This window comes from Rutilus rutilus (assembly GCF_951802725.1).
Source record: "Rutilus rutilus genome assembly, chromosome: 3".
NCBI lineage: Eukaryota > Metazoa > Chordata > Actinopteri > Cypriniformes > Leuciscidae > Rutilus > Rutilus rutilus.
The window spans coordinates 19,513,499-19,532,974 of NC_140211.1; the positions used below are offsets into that span (position 1 = coordinate 19,513,499).

Sequence of the window (19,476 nt, forward strand, 5' to 3'; positions counted from 1 at the left end):
AATGAATCCTTCAGGAAGGATGCATTAAATTGATCAAAAGTGACAGTAAAGACATTTATAATGTCACAAAATATTTCAATTTCAAATAAATGCTGATCTTTATTGAACTTTCTATTCATCAAAGAATCCTGAAAAAAAAAATATATATATATATATATATAAATGGTAAGTGGTGAGAAATACTTCTTGAGCACCAAATCAGCATATTAAAATGATTTTTGAAGGATCATGTGACACTGGAGACTAGAGTAATCGTTACTGAAAAACATTATATATTGTAATGTTTCACATTATTACGGGTTTTACTGTATATTTGATCAAATTAATGCAGCCTTGGTGAGCACAAGTCTTAAAAATGACACTTAAAAATTAGTGCTGTCAATAAATTTCATTAATATCTTCAGTGCACATATTACCTTTGGTAGCCCTAAAACACATTTTGTGAGTACTTTTTTTCTTGTTTTTGCAAGCCTTTAAGCACTCCCCCTCTCGTGGTCCCTGGACCCCAGTTTGAAAACCCCTGACTTAAAGCAATCAAGTACACATCCGCTCCCATGCATAAACAGAAAAAAAAAAAAAATGAACACAGACAGACAGAAATCAGTTGAGAGTAGAACTATTGTTCAGGGATGGTGCTTTTATGACAGCTATAAATAATAACAAAAAAGTCAATTCTCCCCCCCAACCCTGAAAAGGCTGAATGGTTAAATCGGACATTGCTATCTAAATGCTACATAAAAAAGTAAATGCCATCATAAAGGTACTGATGACAGGAACGTCGGAGGTTACTGTGTTGCGACAAATGCCCCACAGTGAGATACCACAGTCCGCTTTGACGGTCGAGCAAGTGGTCAACACGAGGGGATGGTGGTGCTGTGATGCTCTGATCTGCCGGGTGGGGGGGGGGGGGTTGTTGGGTGGTACAAACTGAGCCACTTTTAAGTCCCAGATCGAAGAAATTATGAACACACAGTCGAGAGAGAGAGAGAGAGAGACAGAGAGAGAGAGAGAGAGAGAGAGAACCACAAGCTGCTTTGGGTGCGCACAAGCCCCCAACACAGAACACACCCTGAGCACAGGCCAAAAAAAGTGACTAATGAACAAACCCACAAATGGAGACAGAGACATTTAGGCATCCGGCATCGCTGATACAAGCTCGGCGAGCTTTGGAAATAAGGGGCGTTCGGCAAAGAGTGGTTATGGGCAGGAACAAAAGACAGTGCACCCAAAATAAACAACTAACAAACTGAAAAACACAACACCCAAACACATCCACATCTGTAAATAGCATTAGATTTTTTAAAAACTCCTGAAACAAGATGATAATTACATGGTCTCAATGTACAATATATGTCAGCTGTATGTAGAAAACAGACGCATTGTTGATTAATTAAAAAATATATAATATAATATAATATATATATTTATATATGCAAGTATTCTTTCTGTGCAGAGGTTAAACACTTGTTTGGTAGTAAAATGTGCACATTTATATCTTTTTTTTACTCTTAAATATACTAGCTTGATTTACACTGCCTACTTGAGAACTTTCCTCTACAGAGACAAAATGAGTTTTGTCGAGATGAGGCAGACCGAGAGAGAAAGAGACCCGGAGCCGGTTAGTCTCCACCTCCCCGTCCTCCCCTCATTATTCTAGTGGAATGCCTAGAGTTCTTGCTTCAGACAAAAAATATAGAACTTTTAGTATTAAACCTGCCTAATGGTGAAGAATAAGAAAATACGAAAGAAAGAAAAAAGTACAGCTTTCAAGGTGAAACCCTGGATTACTTGAAAATGGACAAACTGGCCAGATTATGCATTTGGCAATAATTAGAGTAAGTACAAGCACGTGTCCGTATGTTCAAATAATGCCAAACGTGAAGTAACCCCAAAGCATTGTTTAGTCTACGACTTGCGTGCTTAGTCAAACATTTTGTTTTCAGAAACAATCCTGGGTTCCAATTCTTATCATTGGGTCTTTGGAAATAATAAACATGGATAAATCATTCTGGAGCAGGTGATAAGGACGGGGGTTAATATCCAGGACACTACACTTTTTGTTAATGACTTTCAAGTTATTCATACAAAAAATAGAAATTTTTTCTGTCCCGCCTCTGAAAAGAATGCTCGACATGCAAGTTGAAATTGCAGAATTAAATTTTCGCAAAAAACAAGGATCGATCCTTCACATGAATCCTGAGTAACCGTGAAAAAATATATATATTTAAACGTAAAAAAGGAGAAACGTCCCTTCATTTGAACAGCATTCCTGTCCCATTTGCTATGCTTTTAAACACAGACGGACTTTACAGATAAGATTCAACGATTGGCAACTCAGCGTTCCTGAAGAGGACAAGGTGGGGAATAACACACAACAAATGAAATGAAAGAATGAAAACTACCTTACAAACAAAAAAAAAATGCAGGAAAGTGATCAACATGAATAAAAAGCATCCAAAACGATGCAGAAGTCAGGTCATTTTTCAGTCAAAAATGTCAGCATTTCCACTTGTCCTAGTGACTCTGTTCAGTAATACAGTGTTTTATGTCGCCAGCATGAATTGGGGACTGCACATACAGTGCAGGATACATAGCCCATTTTCTGGACCACAAGAAAAATAAAAACAAACTATATATATATATATATATATATATATATATATATATATATATATATACTTAAAGTTCAGACAGGCACATTTTGAGTTATGCTTCCTGACACTGAGCCTGAAAAGGCATCAGTTGTAGTCTTTATGTTTTTGAACTGTTCGCTTTGGTAACGGGTGTCAATTATGTCATTGTCTCTTGTTTTTTTCCAGAGTCTTTTTTCGTGTCCTATTTGACTTAAGTACCTACGGGAGAGATAAGAGCTCTACGTTGAAGGCAGCATCACAGCCAGGTAACCATGGATGGCACGATTCTCCCCTGCCTGTTTTCTTCTCTGTCTTGTTTTAATCTCATAACACGATTCTGCGTCTTCAAAGCTCTGTTCGTTCTCCGCTGATTCTCCATGGGGTGAAAGTGCATAGGAGTGGGGTTCCCACCAAAGGGTCCTCTCACAGTAGTAAGGCCTTTTTTTCAACACAATGTGAACTGCATTAGCTTCAGAGTGTCGGCACAGTGACGAATTTCAGCATGGGGAGATCCGCTAGGGTCTTCCTCTGGGTGTCAATGTGTGTGTTTGTGTAGGTGAAGGAGAGGGAGGGGTCACCCCCTCCGTTTAAGCCCCTCAATGGGCTTCATTTCTTGACCTTCTCCTCTTGCTACTGCCTTTCCTCCTCCTCTGTCTCCTCTTGGATGACCTGAATGTCATCGGACGAAGAGGTGGATGGAGGAAGGCTGGGGCTCTCGGATTGCTGCTGCTGTGTCTCCAGCTCTTTGGCCTTCTCCTCTTCTTCGATGGTCTTCTTCCACACCTTGTGGTTCTCTGTTAAGTGCTGCATGATGTTGCAGAACAACCGACGTCGACCCTTCCTCCTCTCTGTAAGGAAAACACAATTAGTGTGTGCAACATCTAAGCTGAAGTTTTTTGGGGGAAAAGCATTCTCTCATTATTGCAGATTCTACAAGAGCTATGTAAACTTATGAGCAGTGTTGGTGAAAAAGTTACTTTTGTGGAAGGAGTTTGACTGGAAGTCTAAAATCCGATTTTTCAGGACACCACTAAAGTCTCTCCGCTCTGGGAGTTGGGGTAGCAATAAGTGCTGGAGAAAATGTGGACTTGTGGGTGATCAAACGCACATATTTTGGGACTGTCCCATTGTTCAACACTTTTGGACTGAAGTTAAGGGGCTCGTAGAAAAGCTCCTTAAAGTGAATCTTTCCTGGGACCCTTTAACGTTTCTACTGGATACATTTCCGGATTATCTGTCCCATGATCAGAAAACTTTGCTACATCTCCTACTAATGGCTGCAAGAAAAATGATAACAACTTATTGGTTGAAATCTGAACCACCCACGGTCTCACAGTGGATACAAAAAATCAGACAGTTATATTCAATGGAACAGTTGACAGCACAACTACAGCTGAAGACTCACATCTTTGAAAGAAGATGGGGACCAGTTCAAAGCCTTGTTGGATAGGCCACTTATGTCTCTTTTAAGTTTGTATTTTTGCTTGAAGTTTGTCTATTTATTTTTTTATTTTTTCTCAGATCTTTATTGTAACCATATATATCTTTATTTGAGAGCTCGGGCCCAATCTCAGGACTGTTGTTATTGTTTGTATTTACGTTGACTGTTGTCAATAAAAGTAAAAAAAAATAAATAATTACTTTTAAAAGTAATGCCTCACAATATTGCGTTAGTTGCTAAAAGTAACTAATTGCTTTACTTAGTTACTTTTTATGGAAATTATTGCATTATGTTACGTTTGCATTACTTGTTCTCATCTGGGCTGGAAAGAAAAAGTAACAAAAGTTCTATTTTTCGTGTAAAGGCCCTTTCACACCAAAAGTGAAATGAACAAGCCTCGGGCTGAAGCAAACGCATGTTCTCTCCTGTCCAGTAGAGGACGTGGCTCAAAAAAACCTTTCAGCTGTGCTGCCATTCTGGATTGCAGAAGAATATGATGCAGAATAAAGTTCAATGCTCTTACTTCAGCAAAATAAATAAATTAAATGCAAATGTGACGTTTAAAGTAAAGTCATTTTTGCTTATTGGGGTTGAATTGGATCATCAAATGTCAGCAGCAAAGACTAATAAATTAAGATTAAATACAGTATGTTAAGTATTTTGTATTATGTATTATGTAGTAAGTAAAATATTTCATTACTGCAGGTTTGCATAATATTCTGAGTTTGTATTTCACAACTCTTATTCATTTTAAGGAATACTCAATCTGTTTTTGTGCAGGTGAGATGAGTAAATGCATGCCCACGTTTAGTCTAGAACTACAATAACCGTCATGTTTACACGGCGCACACAACACCTCTGCACTTACTCCTGAATTCGACTTAAATTTAAGAAATTGCTGCATGCAAAACATAAGTGCTCCCGAATTTTGAATTGTACCATAGGGCCTTTCAAATAAAATGCATTAAGGTTTGGCTCAACCCACTTTCCAGGGTTCCTTGGAGAGAGATAGAGGAGAGCTTAGCAGGCAAACCAGACATTCTGTTCTCTGGGTTGAACAGCAAAAAATGTATGCAAGCCATACACCTATCTGGTATAATAATAATAATAATAATAATAATCGTTCGGGAAGTGCACCATTTTTCTCCAGAGGCTGGACGCAGTAGGACATTTATATGCTGAAATATATTTCTGGTCCTGAATGCATGTTAACCTTTCAAGAACTGTGTGAGCGGAATGGAACACTCTTCCCTCTTTTTGTATCTGCACCTCAGGTCGGCTATGAAGGCCTACGGGGTGCCTTGGGGAAAACTGCTCACCACACATCCGATCATTGCTTGGTTTGAAATGTCCCCTTCCAGACACTTGATCTCTTGGTTGTACGGGAAAGTCTAAGAAAAACGCTTGTCCATATTGCGTACATGGGAAAGAGATCTTGAAATAGAGGAGGTAATCATGGATTGGGGAAGAGTATGTGGCAATATTTTCACCTCATCTAGGAATCCTATTCATCAACTGATTCATTGAAAATATTGGACGCCACTTAAAAGACATCGGTTTGACTTCTACTTTATTTTACTTTGTAAATTTTGGACTGAGCCTTATCAAAACCGATTGACTTTTCTATACTGTTGAACCCCGACTGAAAGACAATTCTATTTTGGCCAATACTGGCTCCCACCACACACCCTGGACATTAACAAGTGGTTGACACAACTCCGGGACATTATAATGTTAGAAATATCCACAGCTTGGGTGGATTTTGCACAAAATTCCTCAACATCCTCTACATTAAAGATCTGGACTATAGCTGCTGAGAAGATTTCCAAGTATATTGCAAATAACAATGACCAGGACTCAAGAGTAAATACCCTACCACCTTATGCGGTCTTTTTGTATTCCTGCAATTTATTTTTCATAATTCCTGTGACTTTGTTTTTTTCTGTGATATTATCTGCCTAGTATGTATCCCATTGTAAAGAGACCACATGGTTAAGCAGGATGGGAGAGGGAGGTTGAGTTGGGATATTGAATTTGTCACATGTATCCATGTTCTCATTCTGGCTTGTTTATTGTTAATAATAAAGTAACTCACATATTATGTTGTAAATCTGTAAGTAATGCATTACTTTACTAGTTACTTGAAAAGTAATCTGATTACGTAACTTGTGTAACTGGTAATGCATCACCCCCAACACTGCTTATGAGCACAAGTGTATGGCCATACTTGGTTCAAGATCCTCATCCAGCTCTTCATCTTCCGTTTCAATGTCTTCTGTGTCCTCTTCATCGTCTGAGCCTTCCTCATCAATCCAGTATCCTGGCAGCAGGCCTGCAGCATCATAGGAGTTACAAAGAGGCCCAACGATGTGCGTGATAAAAGACTCCTGCAGCTTTGCTAACTGTGGTGCTGAGCGGTCCATGAAAGGACTGATGGGTAATCCTAGATTGGCTTCCTCGTCACCCTATAAAGACAGAAATGCAAAAACGCACAAATGTTGAAATCGTGTTGCCGCAGTTGAAGTTGTGTAATAAAGTGAATAGGACATACCTGCTCATAAAACTCATTGACGATACCCTCTGTCCATTTGAGGTGAAGGCTGCGGTCTTTGGCTGGCCCATTGATATCTGCCAGCTTAATGCACACTTGGCACACTAACAACCTGTCATTTTCATTAGTCCAGTCTACGCCTGGACTATTCACATCATTAACCTGAAAAAAGAAAAATATCAACCATAAGAAAGCACCATTTTCTGCAGTAGACAGGTAATGACGATTTTTCATGTTTTTGAAAAAAGTCTAAAGCTCACCAAAGCTGTATTTATTTAATCAAAAATACAGTAAAAAAGTAATATTGTTAAATATTATTACAATTTAAAATGATTTTAATATATTTTATTTTACTTTATTCCTGTGATGACAGAGCTGAATTGTCAGCAGCCATTGTTCCAGTTTTCAGAGTCATATGATCCTTCTGAAATCTCTTTTATGTTGATTTAGTGCTAAAGAATTTTTTTTTCTTATAACCAATTTTGAAAAGTTTTTGCTTAATATTTTTGTGTAAACCGTGTTACACTACCGTTCAAAAGCTTGGATAAAAAAAAAAAAGTATTCAGCAAGGATGCATTAAAGGTAGGGTAGGTAATCCTGTTCAGAAACACTTTTTTTTATACTGTGTGAAATGGTCCTTCCATCCTGATAGTAGTCAATACATTATGTGTTCAGAAAAAGGAATGAAAAAAAAAATCAGACCTCTGTAGCAGCTGCAGGACAGTAAAAACTCTGACCAATCACTGCCATTCGGTGCGAATGTAAAGAACCAATCAGATGCCTTCATGTCTCGTGCCCGAGCCCCACTGCGCGCGCTGCCCTGCGTGCACTCATCACATGTCACCGTTCCCGGAAATATTCAGCTCAAAGCACCTGCATATGCAGTCAGCGAAGGCAAACAAGGCAAAAACTACTTCCTCGGACCCTGCCCGCACTCTTGAACGACCTCCTCTGCTTCGCCCTCAACCCCGGACCTGTCCTCGAACCGACGATGCGGTACTTGTCTCCGGACTCGGCGTGTACGTTAGTCTTCATTAGAGTCAACAATGTTTTCATCATGGAAACTCTTACATGCAAAACACCGTATATGTTATGAATCTTACATGAAATTCACCTTCATCACAGTGTAACTGATGGTAATGGAAAAACGTGTATCAATGCAACCTGTTTTTAGTTTTGCCTTATAAATATAGCTCGTTACCGAATGAAACTTTACCATTATCGATATGCTAGCTTGATAGTGAGTACTAAAAGAAATCTTATTTGTTTATATTCATAGTGATAAAGTTAGGTATTTTATTACATGTGATTCTGACATGTCACTGTATGTACTGCGCTCCTTCCTCTCCACTCGTCTCAGGTAATAAATGCGTCTTCCAGCTGAGCCTGAGCGTTTGGCGTCGCGCGTTCATGTGTTTTGGGGGCGTGGCTTTGGAAGGAGCTCAGAAGGGAGGGGGTGGAGTGAATGGAAATAATGAGCTGTGTTTATTGCAGATTAAAAGGTCCACAGTCACTCGATTTTTATATTTTCTTTTTCAGATTACTTACATTTTAATTATGTAAAAACCCTGCCTACCCTGCCTTTAAATTGATCAAAAGTGACAGTAAAGACATTTAAAATGTTACAAAATGTAAAAAAAAAAAAAAAAAAATGCTGTTCTTTGGAACTTTCTATTCAAAGTATCCAGAAAAAAAAGCATCATGGTTTCCACAAAATATTAAGAAGCAAAACCTGTTTTCCACATTGATAATAATAACAACTGCTATTAATTAATTGAGCTCCCATAATAATTGATAATAAATGAGCACAAGTCTGGTCATGTTGATTTTTCCTGTTTTTGACCAGAGTTCAATTTACACTACTGACTAGAGGATGCAAGATGTATGGCAGCCAAAGTATTATTCGCAAAAATAAAAGTATCATTAATACCAAAAGTGGAATAACAGAAATTGTTTCACTCTGTTACTCTATCCATCTGTTTTTTGAACACAAGGATGTTTTCTGTTCTAATACATATGTGTCGTTTTACATTAATATACTTACCGTAGTTTGCAAGTGAAACAAGTATGCTTGTTTCATTCGACTAGCTGAGGCCTTTCCAATGACAGATGACTATCTGATCTGTATGATGATTTTACCAAAACGTAAATTGTATTTATTGGTATTGGGCCACAACAAGCTGTTGTGCTCGTTACTGATTATTGATATTGGTTATTGATACCATATCAGTGCACTCCTACTACCTACCTTAGAATTAAACTCTGCTAGGAAATCAAAGTGCTTCTTCAGGTCTGTAGCGAGGATGGCCTCGATCACTAGGAACCGAAAGCGCTTAAACTCAACATGGTCCAAGCTGCACAGGAAGTTGAACTCAGGCTGGGAAAGAAACAGGCTCCAGGCAGAGGCTGCATGGTGGTTCTCCAAAACCGAACGGTCATTATACAACACCGCCTGTGTGAGAGAGTGTGTGTGTGTGTGTGTGTGTGTGTGTGTGTGTGTGTGTGTGTGTGTGTGTGTGTGTGTGTGTGTGTGTGTGTGTGTGTGTTGTGTGTGGTGAGATGGAAACAGGGAAAGAAAGAGGGAAGAAGAGAGTAACAGTGTGCATGAGTCGAGAAGTTCCATGCTCATAAAATTATATGCTTCTGATAAAAGATGGGCTGGATTCACTTCTTGACACAACAGTGTGAAAACTCGATAAACAAAACTTTGTTCATAAGCTATTCAGAACAAATTTAACTATACAAAATCCATAGTTCTTCTAAACTGCAAAAAAAAAAAAAAAAAAAAAAGATTGTTCTTTTACTAACCTGAGGAGCGTTAGTGGCTACGAGAAAGGCATTTGTGCGACCAGGGTGATCATAGTCATGCATAGCAGCTGCTACATATAGTGCCATGAGTTCCAGCGCAGGGACATTCCAGGCCAGACAGCCGTAACTGTCATCCGAAAACGAGGAGCTTTTGGATGTGGCATACGCCACCCTACCTGGGGAAATTCCACTGTCCGAATCTAATAAAAACAAAAAATGACCATGTGATACCAGTGATGAAACACTATTACACATCCATTCCAGGTGACAGTCCATTCCTAAATCAATACAGTATCTTACTTACAGTTTTAAAAATGTGAATTAGCCAATAAGTCACATTTTGAATGGTGAAAATGATCACGTGATTAGCCAATAATAATACTGAAAACTCAATTTCTTTAATGCTGTAAGTGGCTTTAGACATCACAACATTATAATAAGTAGATTTCAAAATGAAATCAACATTTCCTTTGCTGTATAAGATCAGATTTAACAGTTTAAATTATTAGTGTTTTTAAAGATTATCTTTAAGTGAGTTTTAGATGACAGAAAAAGTAATCTATGGAAAAACCAGGGGAAATGGGCATGTGCAATATTGGCCAAACATATCCAATATAGACCGATACTAAAAAAAAAAAAAAAAAACCTATATAACTAAATGACTATATTAAAATAATACTATATATAAACTATATGAAAAAGAAACAGGTCAGTTTATTATTTGTTTATATTCAAGCATGTGTTCTGTGTTGCTAATTCAAAATTGGAGTGCATAGGCACTTAATCAAACACGCCAAAAGGCTGCAATTAAGCTGACTGTTTTTACAGCAAACCAAATACTCTGAAATCATACTCCACCATCTCTTTCCCAAAGATTTTGGAATATTTTGTAACTCTGTACTTGAGCCAGCTAGTGAAGTCACTGGTCTCGGTGTGATTCAACACCTCTGCTTGCCAGAGATGGCTCCTGCGTGGAACAGCAGCAGAGTGAGTCAGAGTGAACTCCATTTGAGAAATTACAAGGGCCATCAGCAGACTTAAAATAAGCCCCGGACATGCTGAGCCAGCAGCCACCTCAGATCTCAATCGCAACAGACGATTTCTAATCGGACAGCATTTGCGCCGCTGGCTGGAATAACGAAGACCGAGCAACGGCCTCTAATTTATTTCTAATGGATCAGGAGCTATGCTAAATATAATTAGAGACCTAACTGAGGAAACAGATGCTCTAACCTGAATCTGTCCATCATGTACCCTATTATTAAAGTTTCATCCAGTACCTTATCCAAGGGCACAATGATGGTAGACCATGAATCGGTCATTGTGGGATTTGAACCTACAACCTTGCAGATACCAGTCCACTAAACCACCCTGCCTCAGTAACGCTCACATACCTCAAAGTTTCTTGATGGCAAAACTGTAATGGAGTATGAGAGCACAGTTGTACCTGTATCACTTCCTGTGACATGCTCATTATGGATCTGCTGAAATCCTGGGATTGGCTGGGTGGTAAGATACCACACTGCATGAAGGACGTCAGTGGCATGGACCCGGTTGTGATCTGAGTGGAGAGCAGATAAAATTAAACACATTAACGCTTCGCTGGAATAATTTCCAACCGTTCTCAGTTTCACATGACACAAATCTGCACTGTGGTTCAATTTGAGAAATACTGGAAGAATTCTAACCCAGTTTTCAAGTTTAACTTTAACAAGATTTTTTTTTTTCTCACAGGGGATATCACGATAGCCGTTCTCCAGAGCGCAAAAGTACGTCATGAATTCCCGCACAGGGATTTTGAAGATTTCGAACAGACCCGTGTCCTGGAACAAAGTGTACGCCACCTGAGAGAATGTAACAAACAGAACTTCATTAAGACAAGACAAGCAGTGAGCCATTGAGTCCCTGCAGATTCATGTTTATTGGCACGCAGTGCTGAGAGAGACCACTAGCATTACATCCAGCTAAATCTATGAAATGCCATTCACATCAGATCAGACAATGAAAGTGTGTAATTGGTTGGATTTAATGAAACGGGAATGGTTTTAATTATCTAAAAGAGAACCATGTTTTCCACCAAAGTGATGAAAAAAACTCTCAATTTGACTAATGCTGATTTCCAGAACTCAGGCATTTCATTAGCTTCATCATGTCAATAGGATTTTTTAATGCTGGGCTTAATATTTGGAATTACAAAGCACTAACATAGCTGAGAATCCTGCCAGTCTTCCCTCCCGTAATGTCCATCAGCTCAAAGATCTGGAAGTTCCAGGTGTTGATCTTTTCCATGAGTGCTTCATGCTCCACCAACATAGAGTCCAACCTGAACTCCTCATTTCCCTGCCAGAGATCAATCACAGTCAGCAGACAAAAGGTAGAAGGTTTTGCAGTAATCTCAGCTTAGTTTTACAGAAAAAGTCATGCCTGGCCACTTTCCCAGAGATAACAACGAAAATATTTTACTAAGTCAGCTAAATTGATGTTGTCCTCACACGCTCTTACTGTAGACCCCTTTGAGCAGAACAATAAACCGAGGGCTTGAGGAGAGATCCACTCAAGAGCCACAGCTATAAATCCAGCAACCACATAACAACGTAAAAGTATGGGAATGCAAATAAGCACTCTTCTTCTAAACTCAGCTCGGCTTGTTCAACAGCTGGCCACTTTAACAACTGCCAGATTGGCCAATAAAAGGAGCGGGAGAGTGGTGGAATCAAGATGAGGGCATTTGAGGTTACGTGAAAGAAAAGCTCTTCTCTTGTGGGGCTTTCTAAGGCGAAACAGCACTTAATAAATTAAAATTACTTGTCCACAAGCAACACTGGATTTTGATTTCAGTTCCTGAGGCAATGTTTTAGACATTAATATAATGAAACCATGTGGGGATAAAGTGCAGTTCACCGTGTGTGCGCTTTACCTCAGAGTCCAATGAGGTCTGCTCTGTACTGGAGGTCTGTTCCTCTTCCTCGGTCTGGCTATTAAGCTTTTCCTCCACTGTGTCTGGAGTCCTTTCCTCCTGAGACTCAGCCTCCACGCTCTCCTCTCGGATAAGGTTTTCCCCACCATACTCTGCTACTTCAGCTAAACAAGCCAGCAAAAGCATCATTTTGAGCATCAATCCAAAGGATGGACTCAGGAATGACTATATTCCTATATATTCCTGAAATAGCTTAATAACTTTATTATTGCCTGAGCGTGTTCTTTGCATCTCATTGGCTGTTGGATGATGGCCCTCACCCATTTCCACACTGGCCACACCTTTAAGCATCTGTCGGCCACAACTAAAAAAAAATATACAATTAATTATTTATCTTATAAGGTACAGCTTCATTGGTCTACTCGTCAGAGAGAATAGGGAAAGGGTTCTAGAAGTTACAGTACCTGGTGCACAAGGGGGCTGAGACATGACCTCGATACGGTTGCTGGAAATCAGCTGAGCTCAGCGTGTAGCCCAGCGGTTTGTGCAGGTTGACACTAGGCTTGGTGAGGAAATCAGCAGTGTCTGGGAACTCCACCGGAGAGCGTGTGACCAGAGACGAGCCGGAAGCAGCAGAGAGACTGTGACTCGGGGAACTGACGGGGCTCAGGCTGGGAGAAGCACCTAAATATATATATATATATATATATGAGAAAAAAAAAATCTACTAAGTTATCCCCCCCAAAAAAGAAGTAATATATACAGAAATAATCAGATGCACTGCTATGATAAACATATTTGTCCATTTCAGAATTTTTGTGGGCTTTAAGTCAAGGTGGTGTAATTGTACAGAGACTGCTAAAGGTCTGTAAAGATCTCATTAACATACTGAAACTTACTGAAATTCTTGAAAAAGAAATGTTGGCAATAATCTATTAACATTGCTTGTCTGTCCAATTAAATAAATGATGTGTAATCAACATACTGTAAAGGTAGCCCGTTTTTTGACCTGCAACAAAACAAGTAGAAAGGACCCTCATGCATGTGTGTTTGAGTCATTATGTGTCATTATACATTTATAAACCTTAAAAAATTGGATTCTTTTTTTATTTTATTTTTTTACTTAAGGGTTACACCACATACTTATATGTAGAATACATAAATGTAGACTATACATTATAATATAGACTTAAAAAAAAGAAAAAGAAAAAAGATTAGATTTCGAAGACCTTGGCTCAGGTGTTGCATAGTAAAATAAAATAAAAATAAACATCTACTAAGACATCCTTGTTTGTCATTTGCCAAAAAGAGGATATAGCTGTTGCAATAAAGCCATCTAAATCAGCCTGACTAATCTCATATCATTTTTTGTACAAAACATGATATGAAGGGAATGTTATTTCACTCTTGGTTGGTGCTGACCTGGTCTTCTGGGTACAGTGTGGCCGTAGGAGAGGGTGACGGAGGATGATCTCTGTTTAGGTATAGTCAGCAAGTTGCTATTGGGCCCATTAGAAACACAACTCTGGCTGTAAGAAGAAAAAAAAAAAGTATAGAAGTCAAGTCACCTATGTTTAGGCCCAGTGCTAAGTATGGGAGAAAATCTGTCCAATTCATTTTAGCATTGCAAAATGTGTTAACTTAAAACAAAGCTGAGATTACTACACTTTGATTGAGAGCTGAAAGCACAATTAAGTGATTTAATAAATTGAAATATTTAATAATTATCCAAGGGACAAGTGATGTCAATTTACTTTAGATGAAGTTTCTTTTAGGGATTCTAAAACCAGCTGCTGACAAATTTCTTTTTAACACTGCCACCTTGAGGACAAGCAGTAACATTACAGAAAGCACATTGTCCAAATAAAATCTTAAAACTACTGCCTTATAAAAGCATTTCATGATATTATAATCACATTTGGTGACGACTACTTGTGTTCCTGTCCTTGTCCGCCCTAGAGGAGTACAGAGAGTACACTAAGGTCTGTAAAGAGTGTAGTCGTGAGGCCTGACCTGCTGAGCTCAGAGAGAGATCTCTTTCCATTGGTTCGTTCCCAGCGTGAGGAGGCAGACTCCATTGGGGGCAGAGAAGAAGAGGCTGAACTGCGCCTCAGCTGAGGGGTAGGGAGACTGTTCCTGCTGCTCAGACCCTGAAAGTACACAGTCGTTTAGTAAGTACTCAATAAGCAGACGTGACACAGTACACCTGTTACAGAGAAAATCCCTTTGGAGCTACCAAGGAAACAACTGTGCTCATGGGCACAACAGCGATGGCTCATGGATTACTACTTGCAGGGATCAAACCAGCAACCATCTTAATGTCCCATGGTATTGCGCACTTAGCCCTAAGTTGAGGCAATATTTCAAAACACTCTCCTAAATTATTACTGTGAAACATTACTACAATTCAAAATAACAGTTTCTATTTCAATTTATTTTGAAATGTAACTCATTCCTGTGATGGAAAAGCTTATTTTTCAGACATTACTCCAGTCTTCAGTGTCACATTATCTTTCAGAAAAATGTTTGTAGAACCAGTTTTTATCTTCAGGATTCTTTGAAGAAAAGACCACTAAAAGAGCAGCATTTATTTGAAATCGAAATCATTTGAAATAGAACTTTTTTTCCGGTGACCTTTCTGAATAAAAAGTATTAATTTCTTTCTTTTTTTTTTCATACTGACCCAAAACTGAATGGTAGTATATTTGTACCATATGAGTTTTCAGCTGACATAACATTTTTTTATTTAATGGTATCAGTCCATACTGGATATATAATGGCCGATATTCTAAATTGAATTGTGCATTCTAATTTCCCATATTTTCTCAGACTAAAAGGACTATTTTAAATGCATTACACTAATAAGTGCAAATCTCATAATGAACATCCATTTATCATATAGTACATTTTATAATGTGAAGCCTAAAAGCATTTAAAACAACTGATTTTACTTTTTAGTATTTCAAAAGTAATTTATTTTGACAAAATAGTAAAAAAATTATAATATTTGTATAGTCTTTTTTGTCAGTTATCGGCCATAACATGTATATAATTATCAGCTTACTAGTATTGGCCATAATACCAGTGCATAGAAAAATACATTCAATTATAAAATCATTATAATTAAAGGGTTAGTTCACCCAAAAATGAAAATTCTGTCAGTAATTACTCACCCTCATGTTGTTCCAACCGCGTAAGACCTTCGTTCATCTTCGGAACACAAATTAAGATATTTTTGATGAAATCTGAGCCATGTTTCACTCCTCCATAGGCTTCCAGTGTGACCGAAACTTGCTGGCCCAGAAAAGTTATTAAAGAGATCGTTAATATAGTCCAAGTGACTCCAGTGGCTCAATCTTAAGTATATCAAGCGACGAGAATACTTTTTGTGCGCAAAAACAAACAAAAATAACGACTTTATTCCACTATTCATTTCTTTCTCTCTGGACCTCTAGTTGGTTCGCGTAGTGTTTTTGCGCAGCGCGTCTGTGTTACACGTCACCACGTAGGCTCACTATTGGCCGACGCCGGTCATGTGTGTGTTGCGTGATGACGTGCAACACAGACGCGCAGCGCAAAAACACTACGAGGCCCAGAGAGAAGGAAATGAAAAGTGGAATAAAGTCGTTATTTTTGTTTGTTTTTGCGCACAAAAAGTATTCTCGTCGCATGATAAACTTAATGTAGTGCCACTGTAGTTACTTGGACTATTTTAACGATGTTTTAATAACTATTCTGGGCCGGTGAGTTTCGGTCACACTGGAAGCCTATGGAGGAGTCAAAATTCTGTCAGATTTCATCAAAAATATCTTAATTTGTGTTCCGAAGATGAACGAAAGACTTACATGGTTGGAACAACATGAGGGTGAGTAATTACTGACAGAATTTTCATTTTTGGGTGAACTAACCCTTTAAGGGCCAAGTACCAAAGATGCACAGGCACCTATTGTTATAGTTAGTGTTCTTATTTATTAATTATAATCATTACATACGTTTATATCTATATATGTAACTACTGGCCCTTGATTAGCTTCAATACAGAAGCTGCATTCTGCTAATGTCTACTTTTCCAAAAGTTTAGCTTGACTACTTTCAGAGTCTCTTCCCCAACACTGCTGCTCACCTACCTTCAGTGTCTTTCTCTCTAATCTCTCTGAGGGGTCTTCCATCTCAGCACAGGGGTAGAAGCCGGGGAAGGGTGTGAAGGGGTTGACCCGTGGTCGGCAGGACCCAGAGAAAGTTCCCATGAGGCTGCTGACGCTGCGCAGTGAGGAGAGGACGTGGGGTGAGAGAGAATGGTCCATCAGCAGGTCTGAGACCAGGTTCCTGGCCTCGTTTATCACAGATAGATCCACGCCATTCCCACTCACTGCACCCTAAGCACACACAGAGCACATATTACAACATCCATAGAATGCAAAAATTAAGCAGCAATTTACCTCACACTTATCTGTTTATGGGACTTATACTGCCTCCTTGTGGTAATTTAGAAGTAGTGAGATTTCAAACATTGACATTTGGTAACGTTTTTTCGGTCACACTTTAGATTACAGTCCAATTCTCACTATTTACTATTAACTATGACTTTTCCCTCAATAAACTCCTAATTAATTCTTATTAATAGTTAGTAAGGTATTTGTTAAGTTTAGGTATTGGGTAGGATTAAAAGGAGAATTATGTGTGCTTTATAAGTACTAACACACAGCCAATATCCTACAAATATGCATGCAAATTGGACCCTAAACCAAAGTGTTAACGTTTTTTTCCATACATTGCATTCAGGCTGCACATTTGATCAATTCATGCATTCCCTGGGAATCAAATCCATTGCTAGCACCATGCTTTACTGTTTAAACAACAGGAAGGCCATCCCACTGCTCCAGACTTGTGCGAGTAGTAACTGTAGCAAAGAATGACTCATTCCCGGAGCCATCCATTTGATAAATCTAGCCAAGTAGCAGAGACAGTTTTTGATGATATCCACTCAGCGGAAAAAAGGAACCGTTCATAATGATATTGCAGGAAGAACTCCGGGTGTATCTATAAACTCAGCTAGTTTTAATCCATCTTCGGCCTTGTGCGTACATGCTGAGCTCATTTTATTGATTGTATTTAATTCAAACCTACATAATTTTTTTGAAGGGGGTTGTTCTGATGAAAGTAATAAAGTAGAGTGGAAGCACTGCTGCGACCTGCGCGTGTGTGCGTGCTCACATGTGTGGTAAAAGTGCACAGCGAGCACTTCCTCCAGGCTTTGACGTCATTTGGCAAGCTTTATGTGAGCCAGAATGAGGGTTATCCACTCGCAGGTCAGCCGCAGTAATGAGCAGCGGGCAGATGGAGGGGCTACAGGCCTCAGCATGCTAACAGGCTAAAAACGGTCCTCAGATGGACGATATAAGAGTCTTTCAGACGGAAAGAGAGTGAGAGGAGACGCTGGTCTGTATGTGACTGACTACACAGATTACACTCTTATTCCTGACTTTACATCAGTGCTACTGTAGTATAGTATCCTTGATGAGATACTATATTAGTTTTAATTCATATTTTGAATTAGATTTTCTGTTTTCACTCTTTAATTAGTTTTAGTAATTTTGTTGCGTGTTTGTCATTTTTACATTTTAAGTGTTAGGTTTTTTTAAGTGTGTCTATATAGTTTTTATTTTAGTACTCTTTTTTTTTTCAGTTCATCAAGTTAATCTGAATGAAAATCATCTAGCTGAAATAAAATATAGTTTTTTATATTTTATAAGTAATTTTATGGGTTTAGTTTCAATTATAATAATTATCCTGCTGTATAAAAAAAGCATAAAATAAATCTTGCACACAAATAAATATAAATTTAATAATGTAATATACAAATAAAATGATAAAATACTATATATATATATATATATATATGTGTGTGTGTGTGTGTGCGTTGAAATACACAGATTAGTTAAAAGCTAAACATGAGCAGTACTGACCTGATATTGCGGCTTGTACCATTGTTTCAGGTCCCAGTCCCACAGGATCATCTAAAAGGACAAAAAACAAAGGCTCTTTAAAGCACATTTCTTTCACAACTGCCACCCTGCACAAAACCTATGGAAAGTTAAGACAAAGAAGCAGTTAAATGAGTTATTTTTATGTTGCTGACGTTCCTATAAGCATTTAAAAAAATAAACACTTTTCTAAGTATTGGTTTGTACAACAGTTTGATGTGGGAGTGAAAATTGTCAACACCTGAGCAACGTTTTTTTGTGAGCAGAAAGCTGCTAAACGAAAACCTTTCTGGCGCTTGCAAAGAAAAAAAAAGAAAAGAAAACCACTTTTACCACAATGAGACGTCAACAATAGCGCTCACAGATCTTATCTAGCCAAACTACGTCATTTGACTGCATTTCAACGTTATCTGTCTCACAGGCTCAGAGGAAAGTCACCCAACAGAAGCCAAGTCCCACAACACTATCACTGAGATAGGTCACAGACTCTGCCTGTTTTCTGCTATCATGAAGTAGCAAACCCACTTTTACAGTTACACTGTAAAAAAAAAAAAAACCTCATTCTTTGAAAGTGAATCCATTGCACTAATCCATTACACACTGAATATAGAGGCCCAAACTTCAAAGCAAACTTGCACAACAAGTCACAATCTTTTTAGAAGCAACAATACAAGGCAAAACAAAACACACACTTCACACACTAAATAGACATTTGATAAAATGTGATTTCATTATGCACTGCATTCAGCTAAATATAACTTTTTTATATAATTTATGAAATATGAGACATTTTAGGCTAGGTTACAAAAAAGAAAGAATTCATTTATTTTTCCAATATCAATATTTTGGTTAAAATGGACTCACATTCTAGGAATGTATAAGAGAATGTATATTTTAGGTACTAATCACTAATATGTTTTAAATACGTTTTTGAAAATCACCGTATAGCATTTTTTGCAGTGCTGCAGAGTGACAAATTAATTTTCAAAAGGACATATTCCATGCAGTTGTATGGCCTCGTTTTAATTGAAAGACTTTATGTATAATACTTTTACAAGAATTAGAAAAATGTTGTTTAAGATTAAGGGATTTATAACCCATTTATTTTTACATTTTCTGCACCAAGGAGTCTGGTTTACTTC

At 38.3% G+C, this 19,476-nt stretch overlaps 1 protein-coding gene across 2 annotated transcripts in view; it reads right to left on the bottom strand.

Moving 5' to 3' along the window:
- Nucleotides 1–2,815: 2,815 nt before the first annotated feature.
- pde3b (phosphodiesterase 3B) overlaps nt 2,816–19,476 on the bottom strand; it is a 59,510-nt gene continuing 42,849 nt past the window's right edge. The window contains exons 2-17 of one of the 2 annotated variants that reach the window (XM_084404572.1): nt 18,317–18,367; nt 16,478–16,726; nt 14,364–14,500; nt 13,773–13,879; nt 13,336–13,359; nt 12,815–13,034; nt 12,623–12,714; nt 12,351–12,514; nt 11,639–11,773; nt 11,166–11,277; nt 10,881–10,994; nt 9,434–9,633; nt 8,874–9,077; nt 6,626–6,787; nt 6,302–6,539; nt 2,816–3,481 (exon numbers count right to left, since the gene is read on the bottom strand). In XM_084404572.1, coding sequence (XP_084260698.1) covers nt 3,264–3,481; nt 6,302–6,539; nt 6,626–6,787; nt 8,874–9,077; nt 9,434–9,633; nt 10,881–10,994; nt 11,166–11,277; nt 11,639–11,773; nt 12,351–12,514; nt 12,623–12,714; nt 12,815–13,034; nt 13,336–13,359; nt 13,773–13,879; nt 14,364–14,500; nt 16,478–16,726; nt 18,317–18,367 — 2,427 coding nt within the window. In that variant the 3' untranslated portion in view covers nt 2,816–3,263. The remainder of the gene's footprint in view (nt 3,482–6,301; nt 6,540–6,625; nt 6,788–8,873; nt 9,078–9,433; nt 9,634–10,880; nt 10,995–11,165; nt 11,278–11,638; nt 11,774–12,350; nt 12,515–12,622; nt 12,715–12,814; nt 13,035–13,335; nt 13,360–13,772; nt 13,880–14,363; nt 14,501–16,477; nt 16,727–18,316; nt 18,368–19,476) is intronic. The other variant, XM_084404573.1, reaches the window with a different exon arrangement.